This window comes from Nicrophorus vespilloides, unplaced genomic scaffold (genome assembly GCF_001412225.1).
Source record: "Nicrophorus vespilloides isolate i.1.1-1 unplaced genomic scaffold, Nicve_v1.0, whole genome shotgun sequence".
NCBI lineage: Eukaryota > Metazoa > Arthropoda > Insecta > Coleoptera > Silphidae > Nicrophorus > Nicrophorus vespilloides.
The window spans coordinates 23,839-48,039 of record NW_017095534.1 but is presented as its reverse complement, the minus strand read 5'-3'; the positions used below and the strand labels follow the sequence as shown (position 1 = coordinate 48,039).

The 24,201-nt window shown below is 29.7% G+C and overlaps 1 protein-coding gene across 6 annotated transcripts in view; it reads left to right on the top strand.

Moving 5' to 3' along the window:
- LOC108569362 (hepatic leukemia factor) overlaps positions 1-7,706 on the top strand; it is a 43,761-nt gene extending 36,055 nt beyond the window's left edge. For 4 of the 6 annotated variants that reach the window (XM_017930916.1, XM_017930924.1, XM_017930899.1 and 1 more), the window contains exons 2-5: positions 5,937-6,118; positions 6,186-6,363; positions 6,697-6,950; positions 7,046-7,706. In XM_017930916.1, the coding sequence (XP_017786405.1) occupies positions 5,937-6,118; positions 6,186-6,363; positions 6,697-6,950; positions 7,046-7,132 (701 nt within the window). In that variant the 3' untranslated portion in view covers positions 7,133-7,706. The remainder of the gene's footprint in view (positions 1-5,936; positions 6,119-6,185; positions 6,364-6,696; positions 6,951-7,045) is intronic. The other 2 variants (XM_017930892.1, XM_017930907.1) reach the window with 2 other exon arrangements.
- The last annotated feature ends 16,495 nt before the right edge of the window (positions 7,707-24,201 follow it).

Here is a 24,201-nt window from a genome sequence, read left to right as displayed (position 1 = left end):
CTGTAGTGAAGCTAGATAGATGGAAAGACCTTTTAATCGAATGGAAATGCCTCTTAACGAGTGAATACATTTCATTACATCCATTGTATATATATTTTTTCTTTCATTTCCTTCGTTTTATTTTTGTTCCAATTAGAATAAATAGAAATACTTGGATGTGGTGCACGAACACAACTCGCACATATACCTACATACACAGATAATTTTTATTTTTCACCTCCCCGTCCGCCCGCTCCGACGCAAACTAATGTGTTCACTTTCACTTTAATTCACAGGTTTTCGTAATGCCTCCGAGCATTTTATATTATAATAATGGTTAATTAGCATCTCCCATGAGAGTACGGCGCTCAGATAAAACGATCGGAATATGTTTATTTTATTTATTCAATTCTGCGGAGGAAAATAAGTATAAGAATAAGAAAGAGAAGAATTGCTCGTGCAGACAATGCGCGCACTCATATAATATAAATTGTCTTCCAGACTTTTCACTTTCGGATTCACTAATTAACTGTTGTTACAAAATACACGGAAACCGAGCGTATTTGGGTCAACGGGTTGCATTTGGATGCATCGAACAAATTTATCCTTTGCTTCGCACTTTTCGATTTTATTTCGTTGAAATGAGAAATGGAAAAATTCATTCTTTTCCGGGTTTTCCATCTGTGCGTCTGCGGTTGGTTATACAAAGAAGCAACCTTCGTCGCGAATCAAATCTGCAATAATTGTTTTATGGAAGAGAAAAATTTGGTATTCGACTACTCAAACGTCGAGTGTGTGCGTGTAATTATTACTCGGAATTTTTGACCTGAGGGAAAATGCTCCAAGTCACAGTTCCGCGAAAATCGTGCATCGGAATGCTTTGATTACTCAGAATATCCATTAAAGAAAAATCGCTCTTTAAAAACCTTGAAAATTTCGAACATCCAACGATTCAAATATTAAAAATTGTGTCGTTCGAAAGCGTCGATTCAATTGTTCCGTTTGCACAAATCGAAAACCGGTCGAATGATTTGGCTAAATTCACTTTTTAAAGAACAGGTTTTGGTACGTTCAATTTTCGGTGGAAACTTTCTCCGAAACGCTATTTCTTAATTTTTATTAAAATATACAGTTAACATATACATCCGTATTGATTAATTTACGGCGCTCGTTTTACGAAAAAAAGAGGTGTCCGTTGTTCCTGATCGATAAACATTCTTGCAAATAATAATCCGGACAATTCTATGTGTCTATTTGCAATTAGATTGCATTTCACACGTCCAAACTGAAAACTAAGGATTGCCGCAGTCGTTTCGCCTTTAACTTCGGTTTCCTGAGAGACCAGTTCGTACCCATTTTAAGATTAAGTACTCTTTCCAAAGCCAGGAATGCGCGCACCGAGTACTTCCTTACCGGAAGACTCTGCTGTGTTTACTTTACTCGCAATTACATATCCTTCTTTTCAACTGACTTCTATACTCAAAACACGTTTCTATTTGTCGAAATACAATATTTTTTTTATGACTCGAAAACGCCGACGTTCGTTTTATTTATCGTTTAAGAAAGTTAAGCAACGACAGTTCCGGAAATACTCGAATCAGTATCATCTTCATTTTCTTGTGACAAATACATATCTTATAGTTTATAGACAATTATAAGTACATTAATACCAGGTATAGTGCGGATTCACTATAGTACGGTTTGAAAATTTCAAAACAAACTAAATTTAAAAAAATAAGCATACGAAATTATTTATGATCATTTTTTCTTCTTCTATACAGATGGTTATTTGTATACCATTTAAAGAAAAGTTCTCGATTAATCCGGTTTCAAATAGTGGTGTTTACGGAACCGATTAACCGCACTATGCGAGGTATTGCTGTACTACAATTACTAATAATAAGTTACTAATCTATCGACTTATCAAATACTTAATTTGTTTATTACGATTTATCTAATTTGTTTGATTTGTTAATATCAATGTTATGAAAATAAACACATCATAAACAATTAAAGATGACAAGTGCATATCGTAATTATTCGCTTATTACGACTTGAACTCATTCATTATTTAAAGGCTTATCTGCACGTTGCGCAATTTATTTTCCTCTCGAGTATAAAACATAAGGAAATGAAATATTTATCGTTTCATTTGCATTGCATTTCCGAAAGCCACGAGCAACCGAATATAAACGCGTTTGATTGGTTTTTGTTTTATGGTCATTTCCTGCTTGAATTAATTGCATCGAGTGCAATTGTTTTAATTAGTTACTGCACAAAAAAACAACAACAACAACAAAAAAAACTACAGTATGTTGCATTGAATTATTGTAATAAGTTTTTGTTGCTGTTATGGAAATTCAGCTGTATAAATAAAGCTACAGAGTTTTTTTTGTAGTTGATGTTGTTTTAATTGAATGTATGTGGTTTTGAGCAAATAATTGTTACTAAGTGGGTAATAGTATCTGCATCCATCGAGTGCCTTGTATGTAAATCAAACGAATTAACTGTATGGACATGAAGTGGAGGAACTTATCTGATGTATCCTCAGCGTAATACCCACATCCGTTACCTAAGTTGGTTTCTTGAATATGCAAAAGCTAGTATTACATCGGATTCAAGACTCTTAAATCATCTAGCTGCTTTCGAGTGAATGTAAATAAGATAAAATCACATGGATTTTCTTTACATACTAATTTTATTTTAAAATTTAATAATTTACGATAGCCTTAATATTGAAGTCCTGATAATTTCTACATGTTTAATTTATTATTTCTTATAGCGAGGAAATTGATTATAATAACGAAAAATAAATCAATATTTCTTTGCATGAATAATAAAGGAATTAAACAAAATATGAAATGCTCTTGCATCATCGATTTTTTGCGCCGGAAATGGGCGATTAATGTACGCAAAACGGTTACAAATAAAAGTCTTCCTGTTTGATTTAATTAAAAGTTAATACAAAAAAAAATTGTTTATCAACATTTTAACTATTAACTTCTACTATATATTTATTATTTTTGCAAACATTCGGTGAAGCTCATCTTCTCCATTGATGAAGCTCTTAGCACGTCAAACGTGCTAAACGTCAAGTCGGATTGTTATTTTAGCCCCGGTTCGCAAACAAATGCCGTCCGTTTTAATCCATTAACCAAATTGGCTGCTGCAATTTAATGACGCCGCGCAATTTTCTTCCATGGAATATTTACAATAATTATCATTAAGTCTTGCAAGAACCTGCCTCTCGCGCTGCAAAACGCGAACGCCATTAGCTCTAAAGAGCACACGGATGTGCAGGGAATTCCCCCCTTTTTTCAGAGACGATTATTAATTGTCACACACAACCGAAGCGTTACTCTCTCGCATGCAGCGGTTTGTATCTTGCAACAAGAAAATTATAAGAAAAAAACATTGCAATTAAATTAAGGAAATGACATTTTTTTTCTCAGTTAACTAAAGATCACACATATTTCGTGAATATTAATAATTATAGAATCTAAACAAGGTTTGACATTGACTATCTTGATTTTATTCAATATGCAAAACTATAAATAAGGACGTAACATCCTTTAACTAAAGATTCCTTAATCCGCTGAAATTTACATAATTTTTGACGTTTACTGTCAAAATTTTATTCATAACAGCTTCATAAATTATCACCTTGGAAACCAATATGTTTTTTTTTTTAAATAAATAAAGGTAACATTTAAATTGTATTAAAACAGCGTTTCTCAATCTTTTTCAACATATTCGCTTGTAGTTCATATTTTTGACACATGATGACAGCTGTCATTTAACGACCTATTAAACATTTAATCCGATACATAGGTTCAGAAACGCTTTTATAATTTATCACCGAAATGTCAGAAAAATTTATAAAAATAATACTTAAAAATCTATTCACTTGGAAACTTGGTTTTGATTCAATTATTTTCATTTTTTTTACTTTTATAAATCCCTTTTATTTAATAATTTAATACAATATTTGGAAATAAATTTATTCTTTGAATACTAAACAATTACTTAAGAATCGAAAGTGTTAAATGAACATTTGAAGAAATGAAGACAAGAAGTAGGTAAAATGCAAATATGAATTTTTAGCAAATGTACATGAAATTGAAAAAAAATTGAATCTATGAATAGTTAACAAACCGTCACTAAAGAAACTTGCAAATTAAAACTATGAATATTGCAATTGTAGATGGAATCGAAACATAATGGAATCCACGAATAATTAACAATCTATCACCGAGGAAACGTGCAATTTATGACTGTAGAGTTGTACAAATGATTATTAATTAATGAAACTAGCGAAATAATGATGTATTTTTTTGTTTTGTTGATGGAGATTCGATTTCCGGGGTGGGGAAAGCATGATTAAATCGGAAACACGGCTAAATAGCTGTGAGTTTTCTTCGGATGGACGAATGCGATAAGTAATTAAGTGCAGTAATAATTGTGTGTGCGAGTGAGTGAGTGAGTGTGTGTGGCCCCAAGTCCGTATCATTGGAAGAAAATCATTACCGGATATAGCGTTGTTAAATACAATAATATAGTTGTTACATTGTTTAATCCGACTGTAACCATGACAATTTAATGTATGTATGTGAAAAGACACATGGGAACGGAGATGGAATTAAATTGGATATCGCGGATGGCTGTTGTTGTTGTTGCTTTTTGATGTTGTTGATTTTCATTCGTATTTTATTTTCGCTCGTAGCTAGTCGTTCGTTGCACATTTTGCACTCTCCTCGTTTCCCTGTACAAAAATAAATGAAGATTATATTCGAGTTCGTCACATTTCAACGGATATATGTTCTCAAGACTTTAGCTAATTCGCGGATTGTTGTTGTCCTTGATACATTGGTCTAGCATAATTATTGCTCTTCCACTATACGGAACACCACGTACGAAACGTTCAAGAGGAATATAGAAAACATTAAAAAGATGTTTGTAATAGCGCAAACGATAAATTCCTTAAATCTATATATAAATATATTTTATTCATCTTAGTTTTCGCTGGTCCTTTCAAAGAAATTATTCAATAATGTAAATCTAATAATAATAATACTACAACATCAGACTTTCTCTCGCTTCGGGATTTATTAAAACGTTTCGATTTAGCATATCTGTGAAAATGTGTATTTGTAAAAAAAAAGAGAAATCAATTAATGGATTATTATAATTTTCGTCTACAGAAAAATAATAGGTCATGATTTGGGGAAAATAAATATAAATTATACTGAATGAATTCGATTAATTAATTGTTTCTCATTTAAATAATCGCTTGTCGCGGCTTCGTTTAATTTTATGTTTACGATGTCTTCGTGCACGTTAATCTCTGTGCATGGCTTAATAAGTTTATGATTGAATAATTGTTTATCGAATGTTGCGCTTGATGTATACGCAGAGATAAAAATAGTGAACACACGGCTGCAGCCCACACACACAAACCAATTGACTTTGTGCAATTCGTTTCATGTTACCGCGTCCCTGAATTCTACATTGTAAATAAACGAACGAGTCCATAAAGTACGCATGAGCATTGACAATAAGAACTTGCAAACGGAAAATCAATATACCCAATAGAATGTGAACTATCGATTTGTTCTTATATTTTGATGATGATGAGAGCATAAGAGTTTTAGGATAAGGAATGTTTGAGTAAATAGTTTAAATACACACATCAAATGCTATTTTAACGTTATATAATGGCATTCATGCGGTTTTAGCTTAATGCGAGAGTGAAATTATTCATCAGGAGGATAAATGTCAAATGTGAACTTTTACTTATTTATAATTTCTGGTTCGACGTCATTTGCGGCGGAGAGCATTTATCATCACTCTTGCCTTTAGCTTTTTTGTATTATTATTATTTCTGTTATTGTTGGTTTAGTTGCGGTGAATTTGATGGACGTTCTTTTGATCTTTGTTGTTTTTTTTTTGTGCTCCAGGGAATAGCAAACCATCTCATCCTCATGGCCACAACCACGCGGCGATTAAAGATATAGGAGGAAGTATACTCGGCTGCAGCGACGATAAGAAGGATGACGGAGAATTGTGGAACAACGTGGAGGCGCAGGCGGCGTTCCTCGGGCCCAATCTCTGGGATAAAACATACGAAACAGACCTCAAGGTGATGATTATTGTTGATGTTTAAATCTGAGATGTTTGACGGTTTTGGTTCTTTTTATTTTTTGCAGTATGTGGATCTGGACGAGTTCCTTTCGGAGAACGGCGTGTCCATGGACGGGCTGGGCTCCCATGGATCGCTGGGTCCTTTGGGCTCCTCGCACACAATACCAAAACGGGAAAGATCTCCGAGTCCCAGCGACTGCATGAGTCCCGATACAATGAACCCACCGTCACCCGCAGATTCTAGTAAGTGTTTAAGGTCGACCCCGAGATTGATCTCCACTTTGGCAAAGTTACAAAGAGCATTAACAATTTAGCTATTAGTATGCTGTAATATGTTGAATGTGGCCGAAGACTTGGTGTTATTTTGTGTGTGAGCCCTCAGCTCGAAAATATATATATTTCACACATTCTGTTTGGTGTATTAATTAGTTTTCGTTTTTGAATCAAGGATGTTGTTTTTCCTAAAAAGATATATTAACTCTCTCATTTGACGTATCTTTGACTTAAGAATTTGCGAATTAAAATAAAAATGAAAGCATAAATAGTTGTTACACCATACTAATGTCTAAAATATAGTTTTCTCTGAAGCTTTGTCGATGGCTTCAAGTTGTCGTGACTTTGATCCACGGACAAGAGCATTTTCAGACGAGGATCTAAAACCGCAACCCATAATCAAGAAGTCCCGGAAACAGTTCGTGCCCGACGATCTGAAAGACGATAAATATTGGGCACGTCGCAGGAAGAACAACCTCGCGGCGAAGAGATCCAGAGACGCCCGACGCATGAAGGAGAACCAAATCGCCCTTCGAGCCGGATATCTAGAGAAAGAGGTCAGTTGCAGTTGCGACTATTTCATTTCCTGCAACCGAAAGAATGAATGAATCAATCAAAAACAAATCTAACTCTTAATATTTTCGTTTTGCAGAACATGGGGCTCCGTCAAGAACTGGAACGACTGAAAAAGGAAAACTTGCTGCTACAAAACAAATTGTCGAAATACGAAGATGTATAACCATTCGAGCTGGTCTCCGTGTTATATATATATACTAAAATAGATATACATCTCAACTGTTACTCATTTAACACAATTTTATAAAAATCAAGTTTAAAAAAAAATACCCAGAAACAAACAAGCTAGTGTTCTTCGGAAACCAACCAAACATTGTATATAAACATACACATACCGTAGTCATCATGTAGTATTAAGAGTTAATTTAGTAGAGAAAAATAATATATTTAAGTCGCTGCGGTGTGGACGTGCGGGCCTTTTAAATGTCTAATATTCATTTAATATGTAGTATTATTCAATAATACTTATATTTAAGCATATACATCAATTTCCTAAATGTATATTTTTGTTTTTTTCTTTCTGCACTTAAAGCAACTACAAGCAACAACTACAACAAAAATATTTAATTAACAAAAAACACCAATCATCATCACCAACTCAGGTGTCTTCTTCAGTTCCAAGTTCTCGCGCGCATCAAACACTGTATCAGTGTTTCCCCTTAATTACTGCCATTGTCAATTAAGATATTGAACATCTAAGATGTCCCCATTCTGCACCTAGCACTGAATCCTTAGCGTTTCTATTTTTTATTTTATTCCCCCCCAATTATTTTTATTTTTCGTTTCGTTTTTGTAAGAAATTTAGATTTGTATAGCCGTTGCGCTTTTTGTTATCGTAGACTAATTGTTGATTGTTTTTATGTTTATATAGTCTATTTTTGGTTGAAGTTAATAATAATAATAATAGTGGTAATCTATAAATTCTACGATTTAAGCATAACTTAGTAATGCTCACAAAATACAGGTTCTCTGGTTAGGAAGAAGAATTGAAGAAGAAGAAGAAAAAAAAATGAATTGCAAACTAGCGACGCTTAATAATAGATAATATTAATGTGAACAAGTAATGAAGCGGTCAAACCTCTACTATATGTATATCTTCACGATTTAATTTAAGAAGCAGACTAGAATTTTTGCCTGAAAAACAAAGTGTTTTTTTTTTCTTTCGTTCTTTCTTTCAAAGAAAATAGACACGTACACACAATTTTCTTTCTGTTTAGCTATAAATGTAATGTCGTAGCGCGAACTCAAGTAATATGCCAGCTTTCAGGATATTTATTTCGACGTAGAGACGTAGTAGTTTCGGAGTTTCGTTGATATTGTGAAAAAAAAAAATTTAGAGGAAAAGTATTTTTTAAATAAAAGACAATAATTTTTTTTTCAGCTAACCATAATCGCTTTGTTTATTTAGTAAAATCGACAGACTAGGATGAACATTTTCGTTTACGTTTTTCTTTGTGTTTTCCTTAAAATTGTTTTTTCGTTTCGTTTCGTTTACAAAAACAAAAATTAAAAAAAAAATATATGATCAAAACAACAACAACAACAACACAATTGTACAATTTCTTTACTTTATCCGGAAACAGAGCAACAAAAAAAACTAAAAACAAAACCATGAAATTCATACGAGCACATTAATTGTTTTTTTTTTACTCTCTCTCGTTTCATCTGTATAATATTTAATATTCGACTGAACACTATTCTTAATTTACATAAGCAAAGGAAAAACGACGTTTTTGTTTATTGTTTATTTTATAATAATAAATATTAAAAAAAAGAAGAAGTAATTAAAAGAAAAATTGCCTTAAAGTGGAAATATAACTTTTATATATGAATTTGTTAAGCCGGTTTTATATAAGCATATAAAATTGAAATATTTTCATTGAGAAGGATTTTTTTTTGGATGTATTTATAAATATACTAATGTTGATGAAATATTGTTGAATGTATAAAGTATAATTGATTTTTATATAGTTGTAAATTAAGGATCAATGAACGGCCTCAATTGTGAATTTAATTTAATTTTTCTCCTTATTATTATATTTTTTTTGTTTATATATATATATTATATAATATATTATTATTATTTTGTTATTTCATTGAAAAAAAAAGTTAATGAAGATTCTATTATTGTTTATTATTATTATATTATATTACCTTTACTTGTTTCAAACTTTTATTTTTGATTATATGTTTTTTTTTTGTTAATATAAAAGAAAATTGTAATTGCTGTTGTGAGCATTAAATTCATAAAATGCGAGATCGCGTTTTATTTATATAAATAATGTTTTCTTTTTGTTATTGGTTAATTTATTTGTTGAAGAGCGAAAGCAAAAAATAAAGTGGAACTTCGCTTAATCAGTTTAATTCCGTTAATTTATGGATTTTTACTTGTATAGTGAAACATATTCAATAATACACATACTTTGTGTACAGAAGTTTTAAAAATGATGTAGCAGGCGCGCAATTTGGAACATCTCTGCTCATCGTCACTCGTTATGCGAAACGTGGCTCGTTAATCGAATCATTTTTCTTACAATTTATTTTGCTCGTTAAGCGAGGTTCCACTGTATTCGTTTATTTCCAATTTACGGTCGAGTCTGATACGGATTTAGATAATCCGAGTGGGTTACTCAGTAACCTTTTCAGCGATAACAAACAAACTTTACTATTTGTTTTGAACTTCAACTTTTTTTTTTCAGATACACACGTTGCTAAACTGATTTACGTATGCACAACAGAAAACTATGTTTATTTTCTTCTCTCTCCATAACAACTAAACAACTATTTACTTAATCAAGACCAAGATAATACTTGATAAGAAAACTTCCACATCATTTTTTTTGTTTTATATATGAAAAAACAAAATATAAAGGAAATGTTTGATTTGTAAACACGAATACTCTCAATTATTAGATATAGAACTTTAGTGACGAATACACTTATTTTTGATTCTTGACGTTGTTCCTAACGTCGCTTTTTGTTTGTTTATAACTACAAATTATTTTCTTCATTGGATAGACGTAAATGTTTGAAGTTAATTTGCAGTAAGTTGGATGCACTTTTATTTTGCAAACGTTTATTTGTAGTTTAAATTAAGATATAAATCTATATATAAATATTGTTATGGAAGTTAATATCTGCAAGTACAATTAGAGATAATATTATAATACTTAACTATTTCGTGTAATACTATTTGTATTCATATTCTGATGTTTTTATTTTCAAATAAATTTGAGTAATTAATTGATTTATAGCCTAATCAAGTCATTTAATTAATTTTTTTACCTATTAGCAACTGATATCATTAATAAACAAGTTTTCAATGTTGATATACTTGAAAATACATAATTTATTACGAAATATAGATAAATAATAACACAAAACAAATATAATTTTATCATTTCATTCCATATTTATGAATATGGAAATACACATAGATAATTTGTACAGAATATTAATTTAAATTTGGAAAACTAAAGTAAGTATAGTAATTAATTTAAATTAAATCTAAAAACATTCAGAAACAACATCAAATATAAATTATACAAACTCTAAAAAATATCAGAAATTAATACTACTAAATTTGTACACAATTTGAAGCTGATAAATTCGTTAATATTCAACAATAAATAATGATCTCAGTATGTACAGGAAATATATGTAACTAAGGAAACGTTATATTTCGACAATTAGATGCGTTCATCAATTTTCAATGACTAATATTGAAATGCATCTCAGTGTGTACTGGAAATGACTATTTATAAATAAAACAAATTGTTTGTGTGACATATTTCGGTGTTCGCGCTGAGTGATTTTCACAAGTTTCAGTTTTTGAAAAGAGACAATTAGACAACTAATTATTTGCGATGTGGAAATTTCATATGGACATACGCCAAAACGCATCTCTTCTCCGAAAATAAGGTATTGCGAAACGGCGCTATACTAACATCGGAATTTGGTAACATTTTTGAATCATTGCAACTAGAAAATAATCAATCGTCAAAACATTAATCACTTGTTTTTTTTTTTAATTTATGAATATTATGCTTTATATGTTATAAGTTGATTTGATGATTATTATTTACTAGATGTTTATTTTTTTTGTAACATATACTTTGTAGGTTAGTATATTTGTTAGTTTAATTTAGCCAATTAAATTATTTTATTGTAACTTAATCTAAAAGTTGAATGCTTTATATGCAACCATCATTACATCATTGCTCTAATAGTGGTTTATACCGGTGGCAATTGAAAGCCCAACAACCGAAATCCCGTCAATCAAATTCCCGACGTTCGAAATCCCGACTGTATCAAAATCTCGACATTCGGAATCCCGACTGTATCGAAATCCCGACAACCATAATCCCGATTATATCAAAATCCCGACAACCATAATCACGACTGTATCAAAATCCCGACTATATCGAAAACGTCTACAATAAAATTTTAAAATTATTCCGGTCTTCATTGGTTATTTTCTTAGTGATATTATGTTAGTTTCAAGTACAGTCGAACCTCGCTTAACGAACATTTCGCTTAACGAGCAAAATGAATTGTAAGAAAAATGACTTGCTTAACGAGTGACGATGACAAGAGAAGTTCCGGATTGCGCGCCTGCTACATCATTTTATGTAAAAATCCGAAGATTTTGAAACGGATTAAACTCGTTAAGCGAGGTTCCACTGTAATCATAAATTATTTAGTTGGTACAATTACTAAAATACCTAGTACCACTATATTAAGTTGGTGCACACACTATTAATTCTCCAAGTCACCAAATAAACGTAAATAATCTAAGCAGTGTATACCTACCTTAAGATAAGTCAAAATAAAAATTATGAATGTGTTGTAATGCGATCAGTTGCTTATAACAAATAAGGTATGATCATATAAAATAAACTGAATTTGTTAGTCATGTTTTCCTTTTAAGCACTAAATGTATATTTATGCATATATATATAAGTTCTTTAATCAATTTATTTTAAAAACCATATATTTACGCACATTCAAATAATTTATTGATGACAAATTTAACTCTTTGAGGGTCGGTGGTACACGCAATGTACTGCATTTCGAAAGTGCCTAGTGGGGCATTATATTTTTCTAGGAAATGTCTAGGAAAAAGGAATTATCCTTTAATTTGGTTGGTATGTCAAATGATGAATCTTGATCCGATGTTGATTCACTTGACGTAGTTGTCTGATTCAGTTGTCTAAAAATTTGTTGGGTCTAGAAATTTAGGAATTTATCAAACAGTTAAAATGTCAAAATTTTAAATGCTTGGAAACTTTTTCTGCTATTTCATATTTTTTTTACCTATTACAGCATTTTTTTCTTAAGAATTGTAATTGTTTTTTATATAAAAAAATATTTAATGAATATGAATTAAATTTTTGATATTTATTTAAATGTCATTAAAGAAAATGTTGATTTTTTGTTTCATAGTGTTTTTAGTAAAATAATAATCGTTTTGTAAAATGCTTGACTGGTTGCACTCTGAGAAGATTAACAAATTAATTTAAACAAAAACTAAAAGATGATTATTGCGATATGTAAATTTACTACAATTATTGAAAGTATCTAATTTTTATATTAGATTATATAGTTATTTCTTATTACTGTTAGTTGTCACTTTCTATTTTATGTTTAAATGTTGATTAATATAACTATTGCTTATTTTTGATGATATCTTCAGTAATGTTTAGTAATTATTTTAATTTGTTTTGTTAATTGAGTTCACAAAAAAAGGAAACAATAGTATTTCCTTTTTCTGTAAAGTCAATTAAAGCTATTATTATTATTTATTTAAGTATGTTAATGTGTTCGTGTATAAAGTAAATAAATTGTCGTTAAATTAATTATAAAAAGTTAGTTATTTCTTTAAATATTTTATTGAAATTGGAACATTGTTTTAAAATAACTTGAAAACATCGTTTTGGCTATTTGTTTATTCCATTTGCAAAGATAGTTTATTCGTTAACATTTAGTTATTTTACCAGTGTATTTTTAGAGCACATGCAGATGTGACTGTTAAGTGGAATTCGTGCTATTCGACGGTAATGTGTGCATTACAAGACATTTAAAAAGAATAAAACAAGGGAGAGAAAAGCACGCGGTCTCGTGATATATAGTGTGTGGTCATTGAGGTCCGTGTATGTGTGTTTTATTGATTGCCTTAGTTTTCCCTGGTATGAAAGTTTATACTGTTGCTAAGGTGGTGGCGCCATCGCGTAACATGTGACAACTGGATACAAAGAAAGACGTCTTGTTTGTGCCGGCCGATATGTACAACAACAAAAAATAAATAAGAAACGGAAGGACGCAAGGATAATAATAATAAAAATAATAAAAGTGAGTCCGAATTAGCTGCAGATCAACGTCGAAATCAGGGCATTTCCGCATCGCGATGTTCCCCTTTTCCACCTGCATGAGGTTCAAAACGGACCGGTGGATCGTCGTGCCTCTGGATGCATTCTCCTATGGGAATCAGGTAACCTATTTGTTTACATTTTTTTTCTCTCTTGTTATTTTCAAATCACCACTGTTTCCTCTGTCTCGGTGCACCAATTGTCTAAAAGTGTGCAAATCGAATTAGTAAGAGGTGTTGTACGCACATACTTTGTGAATGTAAGGTTTTGCTTTTGAAGTCGCTTTATTGGTTACCTGTTGAAAGTGATACCGCTGTTGCGGTGCAATCAATTTTCATTTAAGGTAAAGTGGATTGCTGCCTTCTGCGAAAATTAAATCCATTTTAATTCGTCAAACATTCTACGAAAGTAATTAACCATTAGCAAGTGGACACTAATGCATACAAATTTAAAATTTAAACAGTCCTATTTGAATAGAACGAATCACCAGGTTTGTTTCATCTGCAAGATTTCATACATTGCGTAAACTGTCAATTATATTTTGTATCATTAATATTTAAATTTTGATTACCACATTAAAACTTCAATATAACATGGAAAATAAACAAAAATAAATTAATTTATTTTATGTATATATACAATTCAATATCGTAACAAATTAATAATTGCAATTATGAAACTTATTACAATATTCTACATTATGCAATATAACTATGTTTTAACTTGTTAATGACCAACTTATTATACATTTTGATGCTTTAATAATAATACAAGTTAACTATCAGCAACCACACTTACAGCTGTACTCTACCACTAATTTTTTTTTTTTAAAGTGAACATTAATTTGATTAATACTTCTATGTTAATTCATACAATATCTATTTATAAAAATAATTAAATATTGTTTTTATCAGTTTTATATTGTTGAAATATGTGTAATTTTTTTTAAATAATTAATAATTCATAGCTTGTGAAAGTTAAGCAACCTGTGGCTTGATTCAACTTTGATTTGGTGACTATATCTGATCGTTTCAGTATAAATAGTTCAGGACGTAGCTAATCTCAAAGACTCAAACCATATAAATATACTTGATACTTAAAACTATGTCAGTCGTTATGTTGACTTATGACAAAATTTGTAATTACATGATGTGCTTTAAAGTGTAACAACTTAAATATATTTATGTTACTGCAATTACTGCGACACTTAAAACATAATAATAATTTAATTGAATGAAGAATGAAACAAACTTCAGTTAAATCTATTGAACTTAAACATTAAAAAGAAATGGAATCTCTTTTTTATAATTTACTTGTGAAATAGTGACAAATACAATTGAATACAGCTTAAAAGCAATACAGAAACAACTGTTGCTTTATGTTCAAATTCTGTATTACTTTTTAATGGACACTACCTAATGAGTTATTGATAATCTGTTATTTGGGATTTTTTTTAATTACATATTTTTCTTCAACATTTAGAGATTTTGTAAATAAAATAAGATATTATTAAATAACATAATTCGATAATTAATAGTAATTTTTATTTAATTGCATAACAAATATTTATAACTTCATTAAATACTTATATTTTTAGTGAATACGCCGGGTATATATAAAGACGTGTTCACAATGCTCAAATATTTCTAAGTAACTTTTCGAGTATCGATCAGTGCGGTCAGTATGTCAACTTTCCAAACAACTTCTATTTGCGTTTGCCAAACATAACATGTAATATTTAATATTAATTACGTTGGTATATTTGTCCCAAGTATTTCTCCAAGTTGTCAAATACATTTAATAGACAAATTAGTTTTTTTTTTTAATTCCAGCATATTCGCTTTTTCTTGTAAGGTGGGTCATATATGACGCAAACCAATAAATCATAAATAAAGGTACTTTTGTTTATAAAACACACAATTCCAATTGTATTAAGACATTTACACAAATTGTAATATTGTTTATTAGCGATCATTTTAATTAAAATCTGAGTACAGCAATACCTCGCATAGTGTAGTTTTGTTTAGTATACAGTTCGGTTGGAAAATTTCGTTCTTTTTTCCTAAACTTGATGTTACTACGCCTCCCTTAAAAATATTTAATCATTTGTCGCTTCCCCTCATTCTCCATTTCATAAAATAATAAAAACACAAAAAAAAATACTTCTAAAAAAATATTAATATAAACTAATGGAAAACAAAACAAAATAATAACAATATTTTATTATAGTTTTTTAATGAGATGAATGCGCTTGTCTATTAGGACAAAGTTTATCAAATCTTGGTGTTAGTGACGAGATAGCTACTCGTGGCTCTTTTTTTACAACTAAACGAGCTCGATATTTTGATTTTATTACATCTAAGGGAGAAAATCATGTTTCGCATAAATATGATGTTGCAAATGGCAGCAGTTCAAAGCTTTGTTTGACAAAGTATTATATTCTGTATGAAAATTCAACCAAAATTGAACTAGAGATACAGACTGAAATTTATGTTTTAATCACAAGATAATTCAATCAATTTTTCTATTTCAATACTTGTCAATCTAAATTCATCATCTTCTTCATTGATAAATGGATTCTATATCCACGCAAATTTTGTAAAATCAAGATCATCAAAATAATTCGAAAATTGAATCAAATAGATTTTTGTTTGTTTCTATGTTATCTCGGGCTCATAAATTTAAAAGTGGAAACATGTCAATCTTATTTTATTTTTTTGCAAATTTGAATCACTTTTGCACGAGATAGCCAGCGCACTTCACAATAGTACAGACGTGAGCTGTAATTAGCTCCCATATCTTCATACAGCTTTGCGAACAATCTAACTTTTAATTGACTTAATTGATTTTATGTAATTTATAACTTTCGTTACTTTTGTAAAAAAACGTTGTTAAGTTCCTCGCATTGCGTTAGCTGCATGTGCAGTTGTTTAGATTCTCAAGAAACAAATAAATAATTTAAGAAAAAAATAGATAACTCTTTCTCATAATGAAGTCGAAAAAATATGTTTTTCATTTATTCTTCCATTTTTTACAGATAAAACATTAGCAGTCATTTGGAAAATTGCTCACTGTGACTAATATTCGCGCCTCTCATTAAACTAGCCCGCGCCTCCCTAGGCACGCCTCACAGTTTGGTCCAAGTATTGCAGTCCAGTCTTTTTTAGAGGTATATTTTTGTCGGTGGCAATCCCAAGCCCGACAAGCGAAATACCGTCAATCAAATTCCCGACGTTCGGAATCCCGACGTTTGAAATCCCGACTGTATCGAAATCCCGACAACCATAATCCCGACTATATCAAAATCCCGACAACCATAATCATAATGTTTAGGTTTATTATGAATAATTCAACAAAATCAAATAAATTAATAATAATTTATTGTTATTAATAATAAAAGTGTAACACAAGGTGACACCGCTCCGAAATAATTTAAAAATGTTATTGCAAAAATTTTCGATATAATCGAGATTTTGATACAGTCGGGATTTTGATATAGTCGAGATTATGGTTGTCAAGATTTTGATATAGTCGGGATTTCGAACGTCGGGATTTCGATACAGTCGGGATTTCGAACGTCGAGATTTCAATATACGGTCTTTCGGTTGTGGAGCTTGCGATATAGACCCTATTTTTGTATGTATAGTAGATTCCACTTAGTTGAGACACCGGTTAATCGGGACAGTCGCTTATTAGGGACTAATCCTAAAGAACGGAAATTATACAAATTTACTCCATTTAATTTAATCGGGAAAGAATGTACCAATGTACCTTTTTGAAATAGTCCGCTCTTAAATAATCCGGCAAAACCAATTACCCGGACTATGCGAGGTATTGCTGTATTTTATAAGAATTGACCAAGTAGTACCAATTCTATTATTATTTTATCCAATATACATTATTTCAAGTTATGTAAAATCACGTATAGCAAAGTTAAATAAAATGTTGCAGAAAATACATTAAAAGGGCATCAAAAACACTTTCAACATCAACAAAGATTTAAATAAATAATACATAAATTTTAATCCGTAAATACCCCGAATGACGTGCTTTCATTTACAATTTATTCAAAATAAATAATTGAATGCGTTAAAGCTCCATTTTTTTAGGAACGCAAATATTGAATGAACGTTGGGGTTTTCGCTAAAACACATGAATAATTGAATGCGTATTTTTTGAATTGAACTTGATAAACATCGACGTGGAAATGAAAACATTCAAATCAATTACCGTTGCGGCTGTTCGGTAAGTAAAGGCAAGAACGTGCAGACATTAATTGAGACTGATACCTGCCTATTATGTTGAGAAATGGGACAGCGGGTCGTTATTCATCATTGTCCAACATTCGAACACCTAGGAATCCTTTTTTTTTTGGTTTTACAATTATCTTGAAGTGAAAACGTAATGAAATGCGACAGTTTTAATTTCCAGATGTACATTTAACATGATCATGATCATCAGTTAATTAATAGAAATTGCTTAATTCATAAAAAACTTACGAAGTTACTCTAAAATATTTTATATTAAAATTAATTTTCTTTTTTTACAAATAACAATATTCACTTTCATTACATTTATTTCATTTTACAAGTTTTAAAGATGACTAAATTGATTATATTTGCTAAATCCTAGTATTATATAATTAAATACAGCAATACAATTCGATTAGTTTGGATTCATTATAGTACGGTTTGAAAATTACAAAACAAACTAAATTTTTGTTTTAGAAAATTCAAAATATATTCTAAAAAATTAGTATGCAAATTATTTTTTGTATACATAAATTTCACCACAATCCATTCACTTTTTAATCAGTTTACTCCTTATTTCTATATTATTTAGTTCCTCGATTAGTCCGGTTCTCACTATGAGTGGTATTGTTCATAAATATGATTAATTATATCGCAAGTATTGATGTTTTTTTTTTTATCTAAATTAGTTTTGAAACTAAAATTTGAAAAGTCAATGAGCTTGAATAACCTAGTTATAAATTTTCCAACCTCTCATGGGAATGATGAACATGCAGACATACAACACGAATGCCGAACCCAAATTGTATTAATCTCCAAAAAATTATCATTACTTCGCAACTTTGTTCATAAAAATAGCGAAAAGGTTATTAAAAATGTATATTAAAACCAATAAAAATGTGTAAATAAGATATGTAATATGTAACTAAATATTTTCATTTTATCCCACAATATATTTAATTAAATAAGTAAATGATAATGGCAATTACCGTATGAAGTGCGAGTGTTTCATAACAACAAATACTTTAAGCCTTACGCCGTCGCCCGAAAGCAATTCGAGTGTTAAAAAAAGTCAATATTTGTTTTTTTTTTACGAAACTGTTAACATTTGCAAATGCGTTGCCTTTCTCTTTAGGAAATCGTCTTCAATCTGTGTTGTGTCATCGTATTATGATATCGTTAACAGTGAAGAATATAGACATTTTCCTCTGATGCATAAAATAATAAAGATTTCCATCTTCCTTGGTTATGCGACGTTCACTAATTATTAGTTAATTACTCGAGTGGCGCAGCGTCTCGCGCTTGAGAACTAATCAACGTTACTGTACTTTATGCACTTAATTACGAGGATATTATAGAGTGTTTTCGTCGATGTTTGCATATCGAAAACAACAGAAAAAATAAACAATTATGAAACTGTTATTATTTGCGTCGCATCTTACATTAGTTGTGGATTATTTCTATTGGATGCAATTGCTTTGATAGTTGATATTATAGTTAAGTAATTTATGTGATCAAGTACTTGAATGATTAACAAATACCAGATTTTGTGGAAATAAAATGCTCGATTTACAACAGGGAAATTTTAGAAATAGTAACAAAAGTTACATTATGATTAATATTTAGGAAAATTATTTAAGAACTAAACAAAATGTATAAAAAAAATAAATTTTGAACAATCTAATTTGAACTCTTATTATATCCAAAGTATTTCATCAGAAAAATATGATGATTTTCGATTTCAAAATCATATTTATTTTTCCAATATTTAATTGGTATATTAATTAGAGAAGCTTTAATTTTGAAGATTTTGGTCTTAAATATGAATATGTTGTCATGAAAATATAAAAATATTTATAGTTATTGATTGTAAAATCAAATTTCTATGTATTTATATAATACAATAATGTCTGTTCTAAATAATGTTTACTGAAGCACGGCCAATTGAACTACTCGCATTCGTTCATTCAGCCTGGCTTCGAGCTGATGCGAACAATTGATGTCGAATCTAATAAAATAGAACACGGCGAGGTGATAATATTCATATTAAAAAAAGGGGGAAGCATGAGCAAACAACCCAGAAGTAATTAATTTCTCCCGATGGAACTCTCGCTCTGACAAAGGAGAATTGTTTTGCAATTATTATGTTGAGGCACAATGGGCAAAAGTTTTTAATGATCCTACATTTCGAAATATATTGCATTCATTATTATAATAGCACAATTGTAATTAGAGACTTTATAATTATTTACTTTTGATAAATGTATATATCTTTATACAAAAAATTTAGATTTATCAACTTAAGTACAGTCGATTCCGCTTTATCGGGACACATCCGGACTAGTACATTATATCCCGATTAAGAGACGAAGTTCCACAAAATTTACAGTATTAATGTTTTTTAATATTTGATATAAATAATATAATATATTTTAATATTTTATTTAGTAAATTGCACAAGTCACAAAACTACTAAATTAAAAAACTGTATACGTACTACATAGTAGAAAATGATATAAATTTTGGAACAATAAATATGTATGTATCAGGCGCGATCCGTACATGGAATCGCACATTGTCCGAAAAAGCCGAGTAAATTTGTGCTATTTCCTTAGTTTTGTATCCTTTCTTTACGATTTGTCCATAATAAGCCGCTGTCCCGATTAAGCGGAATCGACTGTACTTAAGTTGATAAATCTATATTTTGTATAAAGATATATACATTTATCAATAATAAATAATTATAAATTCGAGGTATGTAAAACATATATAAGAGAAGAATATTTTCAATTTTAACAAATGTAAGTATAATAGTAGTTAAGATTTAAATTATTTATAACTAACTTCATGTCAATTGTTGTATCAAGTTTTATATTTTTGTATTAAACCTACAACAGTGATTTCATGTGTGAAATTGCATTGATATTTCAAATAATTTATGATTTTATTTAAAAATGTATTGCTTTTAGTTATATTCTTTCAATGTAGTTATTTTTATTGAATAATGAATGTGTTTGAAAAGGAAACGGATTTTACAAGGAAGTCTATTCCAAATGAAAATATCTTCATGTTCTAGGAAGTTTTCGCAAGGGACGTGTTTCACGGAGCACACGAGGATATTACCTTTAGGACGGCTATTACAGCCTCCGAATGATTGTAAGTTAATTTTCTCCTCGAACTTCCCGTTTTATCGGGAATCGAGTTTTCCCTCCATTAAACCGTAATATTTCCTGCCTGCAGCATACACGTTTCTCATACACTCAATACACTTCTTACTATTAATTATTTGTTTTATGTGTTTGTATCTGTATATGTGCGTCAATCAATATCGCGTTTTATGCCAAAGAACTGCGCTCTTCATCTTCGAGATTGAAAGAAAACATTAGCCCAAATCCAATTACAGTATCTTTACAAATCACTGCTTTTATTATTATAAACAAGACTAGAAACGTGCTGTCTCGTTTTACGTCAAATTTCTAAAGGATATTTTTTATAGGATTTACCAAGATCTTTGATAAATCAATAAAATATTATAAAATTCAATAAATACAATAGAAAAAGTTACAGAATTCATTTCTTTTTCACAAATAACAATATTCACTTTCATTACATTTGTTTTTTATACATGAATGATCGTTTTTCGCTATAGTCAAGTCTCTTTTATACAATTTACTTCAATTTCTATTTAGTTCCTCGTATAGTCCGGTTTCAAATTCGCATTATGCGAGGTATTGAGTAAATCTCTCAATAATTATGAGATTTTTGAGATTAAAAGAAAAACATAGCCCAAATCCAATTAAAATGTCTTTACAAATCACTACTTTTATTATTATTTTATAATTATAAACAAGACTGGAAACCACAGTCTCGTTTTACGTCGAATTTCTAAAGCATAATTTTGATTGGATTTATTAAGATCTTTGATAAATCAATGAAACATTACAAAATTCAATAAATACAATAGAAATAGTTAAAGAATTCATTTCTTTTTCACAAATAATAATATTCACTTTCATTACATTTGTTTTTTTTATACATGAATGGTCGTTTTTCGCTACAGTCAAGTCTTTTATACAGTTTACTTTAATTTCTATTTAGTTCCTCGATTAGTCCGGTTTCTCGCATTATGCGAGGTATTGAATAAATCGCTCAATAAATATTAGATTTATGAGATTGGAAGAAAAACATATCCAATTAAAATGTCTTTACAAATCACTACTTTTATTATTATTTTATTTTCATAAACAAGACTGGAAACTATAGTCTCGTTTCACGTCGAATTTCTAAAGCATAATTTTTATTGGATTTACTAAGATCTTTGATAAATCAATGAAACATTATAAAATTCAATAAATACAACATAAATAGTTACATAATTAATTTTCGTTTTCACAAATAACAATATTCACATTCATTACATTGTAATTGTATTTGCTAATATTATATAATTAAATACAGCAATACCTTGCATAGTGCGGCTTCGAATAGTATGTAATCATTATAGACAGGTTGAAAATAAACTAAATATTCATAAATAATTGTTTTTTCTACAGTCAAGTCTATTTTTATTGGGGTATTGAGGTATTGAGAATTTCTAAAGCATATTTTTTATTGTATTTATTAAGATCTTTGATAAATCAATGAAACATTAGAATAAATACAATAGAAATAGTTACAGAATTCGTTTCATTTTATATCCTTGATACAAACATAATGTGTACATTTATTTGGTGTACGCAGCATTCACTTTAATTAATGCGAGTTCCAATTTATTTAATGATTGTTACTCCCAATTATTTCCAGTTTTTTTATTGTTACATGACTTTATTAATTTTTAATTCGAGTGCTTTTGGCTCTATTTTTATACATACTCGTTTATTTTTTTTAGTATTCGTTTAATTTAATTACACAGCTTTTTCATGGTAAACATTCGTTTCAGTTCATTATTATTAATTTCCAGTTTTGTATATTTCAATTAACATTTTCATATTTTTTTTATCACTTTTTTAATAGTAAACATTTCATTCAAGTTCAATTTCTTTCATTAAATTATTACCAGCTGTGTATGTTTCAATTAACCATTTATATAATTTTAGAATATTTTTAATTAATCTCTTTCATTCTATTCTTAAATTATATTATTTATATTGAATTTTGTATATTTAAATTATCAATTAAAAATGTCAAAACGAACTAAATTCCTAATTTATAAAAAATTAGTACATAAAATTATTTTATCGTTTTTACCTTTACAAATCTCTTTTTATGCGCTTTATTTCTATTTTATTTACTTCCTTATTGATCCGGTTTCAAACAGTCCGGGGATATTGACGTAACCCTTTATCCGGACTATGCGAGGTATTTTTGTATTATTTGTTTTCAAAGTCTTAATAAATAATAATAATCTTTATTATATAATGCAACCAAAGGACTATCGATCTAAGTCTTTCCGCCCAGAGACACAAAAAGCATAAATTGTCACAATAAATCATTTCGAAATGAACAAATAATAATATATTTGAAGCATCATTCGGCTGAAGAATGATAAAATTCGCCCGGGGCACGGATTATCCACCCTTCATAATCAAAGTCCCCAGATTCACATCCGTAGGAGACTCCCGTTCCCGGTGATCCACATCGAACATTAGAACATAAACATGATGTCCCGAAAAGCAGACGCGTGTTTCAATATCAAGCGCTGAAGCAACTCTGCGGGTTTTTCTCCATTCTTTGGAGAGTTTAATTGTGGTCATGTATTGTTATTGGCCTGTGAAATCTGTTATCCTGAAGGTCTTTAGATAGATCACACGTCTTTTTATCAAGTGGCCTTACTTTGATGTTAGGTATACTCGGTATGGGTTTTGTTGGCCTCTTCGGACAATTTTAAGACCATGCAGCATGAACCTCCGAGTTGCTTGCCATACATCGGGAACTCAAAGTCTTATTTAACAACTAAATATTATTGTATCACTTTATTTTTATAGTTTTTAATGATATTATTTATTTCCAGTTTAATATAATTTATATTCTGTTTTAACATCTAACGATTGATTTTTTTTTATTTATTTACATTTAGCATTGCTTTTCTTAATATATTCAAACTTAATGCAGACTTGATTTTGATTTCACAGTGGAAAAAGTGAAATATTCTAATTTTGAAGTTGCTTAATAAACAGACATTAAAAATAAGTATTTTGTTATACAATCTTAATCGATCTTAATATGAGTTACGTCTATTTCTCCTAATCCAAAAGTTGATTAAATCAAACTAATTATATTAGTAATTCAATAATTTCAGATATTGCTTTCATTTGATATTTTTATGACAAGAAATTTTGTGAGCGAATGAAAGAAAAGTATGTAATAAGTACATCTTTCTATGATTAAATATTAAAAAGTAGGGAAGGAAGATGATGAGATAAATAAACTTCGATCAATCATAACGTAGGAGTTTGTTGGTTGGAGTCCAGACAGAGATCGGTGAAATGTCTGTCCATCTACTACTACCCATCATCCCATCCGTGTATATTTAGAAAAAAAGAAAACGGCAGAAATGCGAATTGAAGTGGTATAGCCAAGATTCGGATGCCAAAGTTCTTGCAAAATAAAACAGT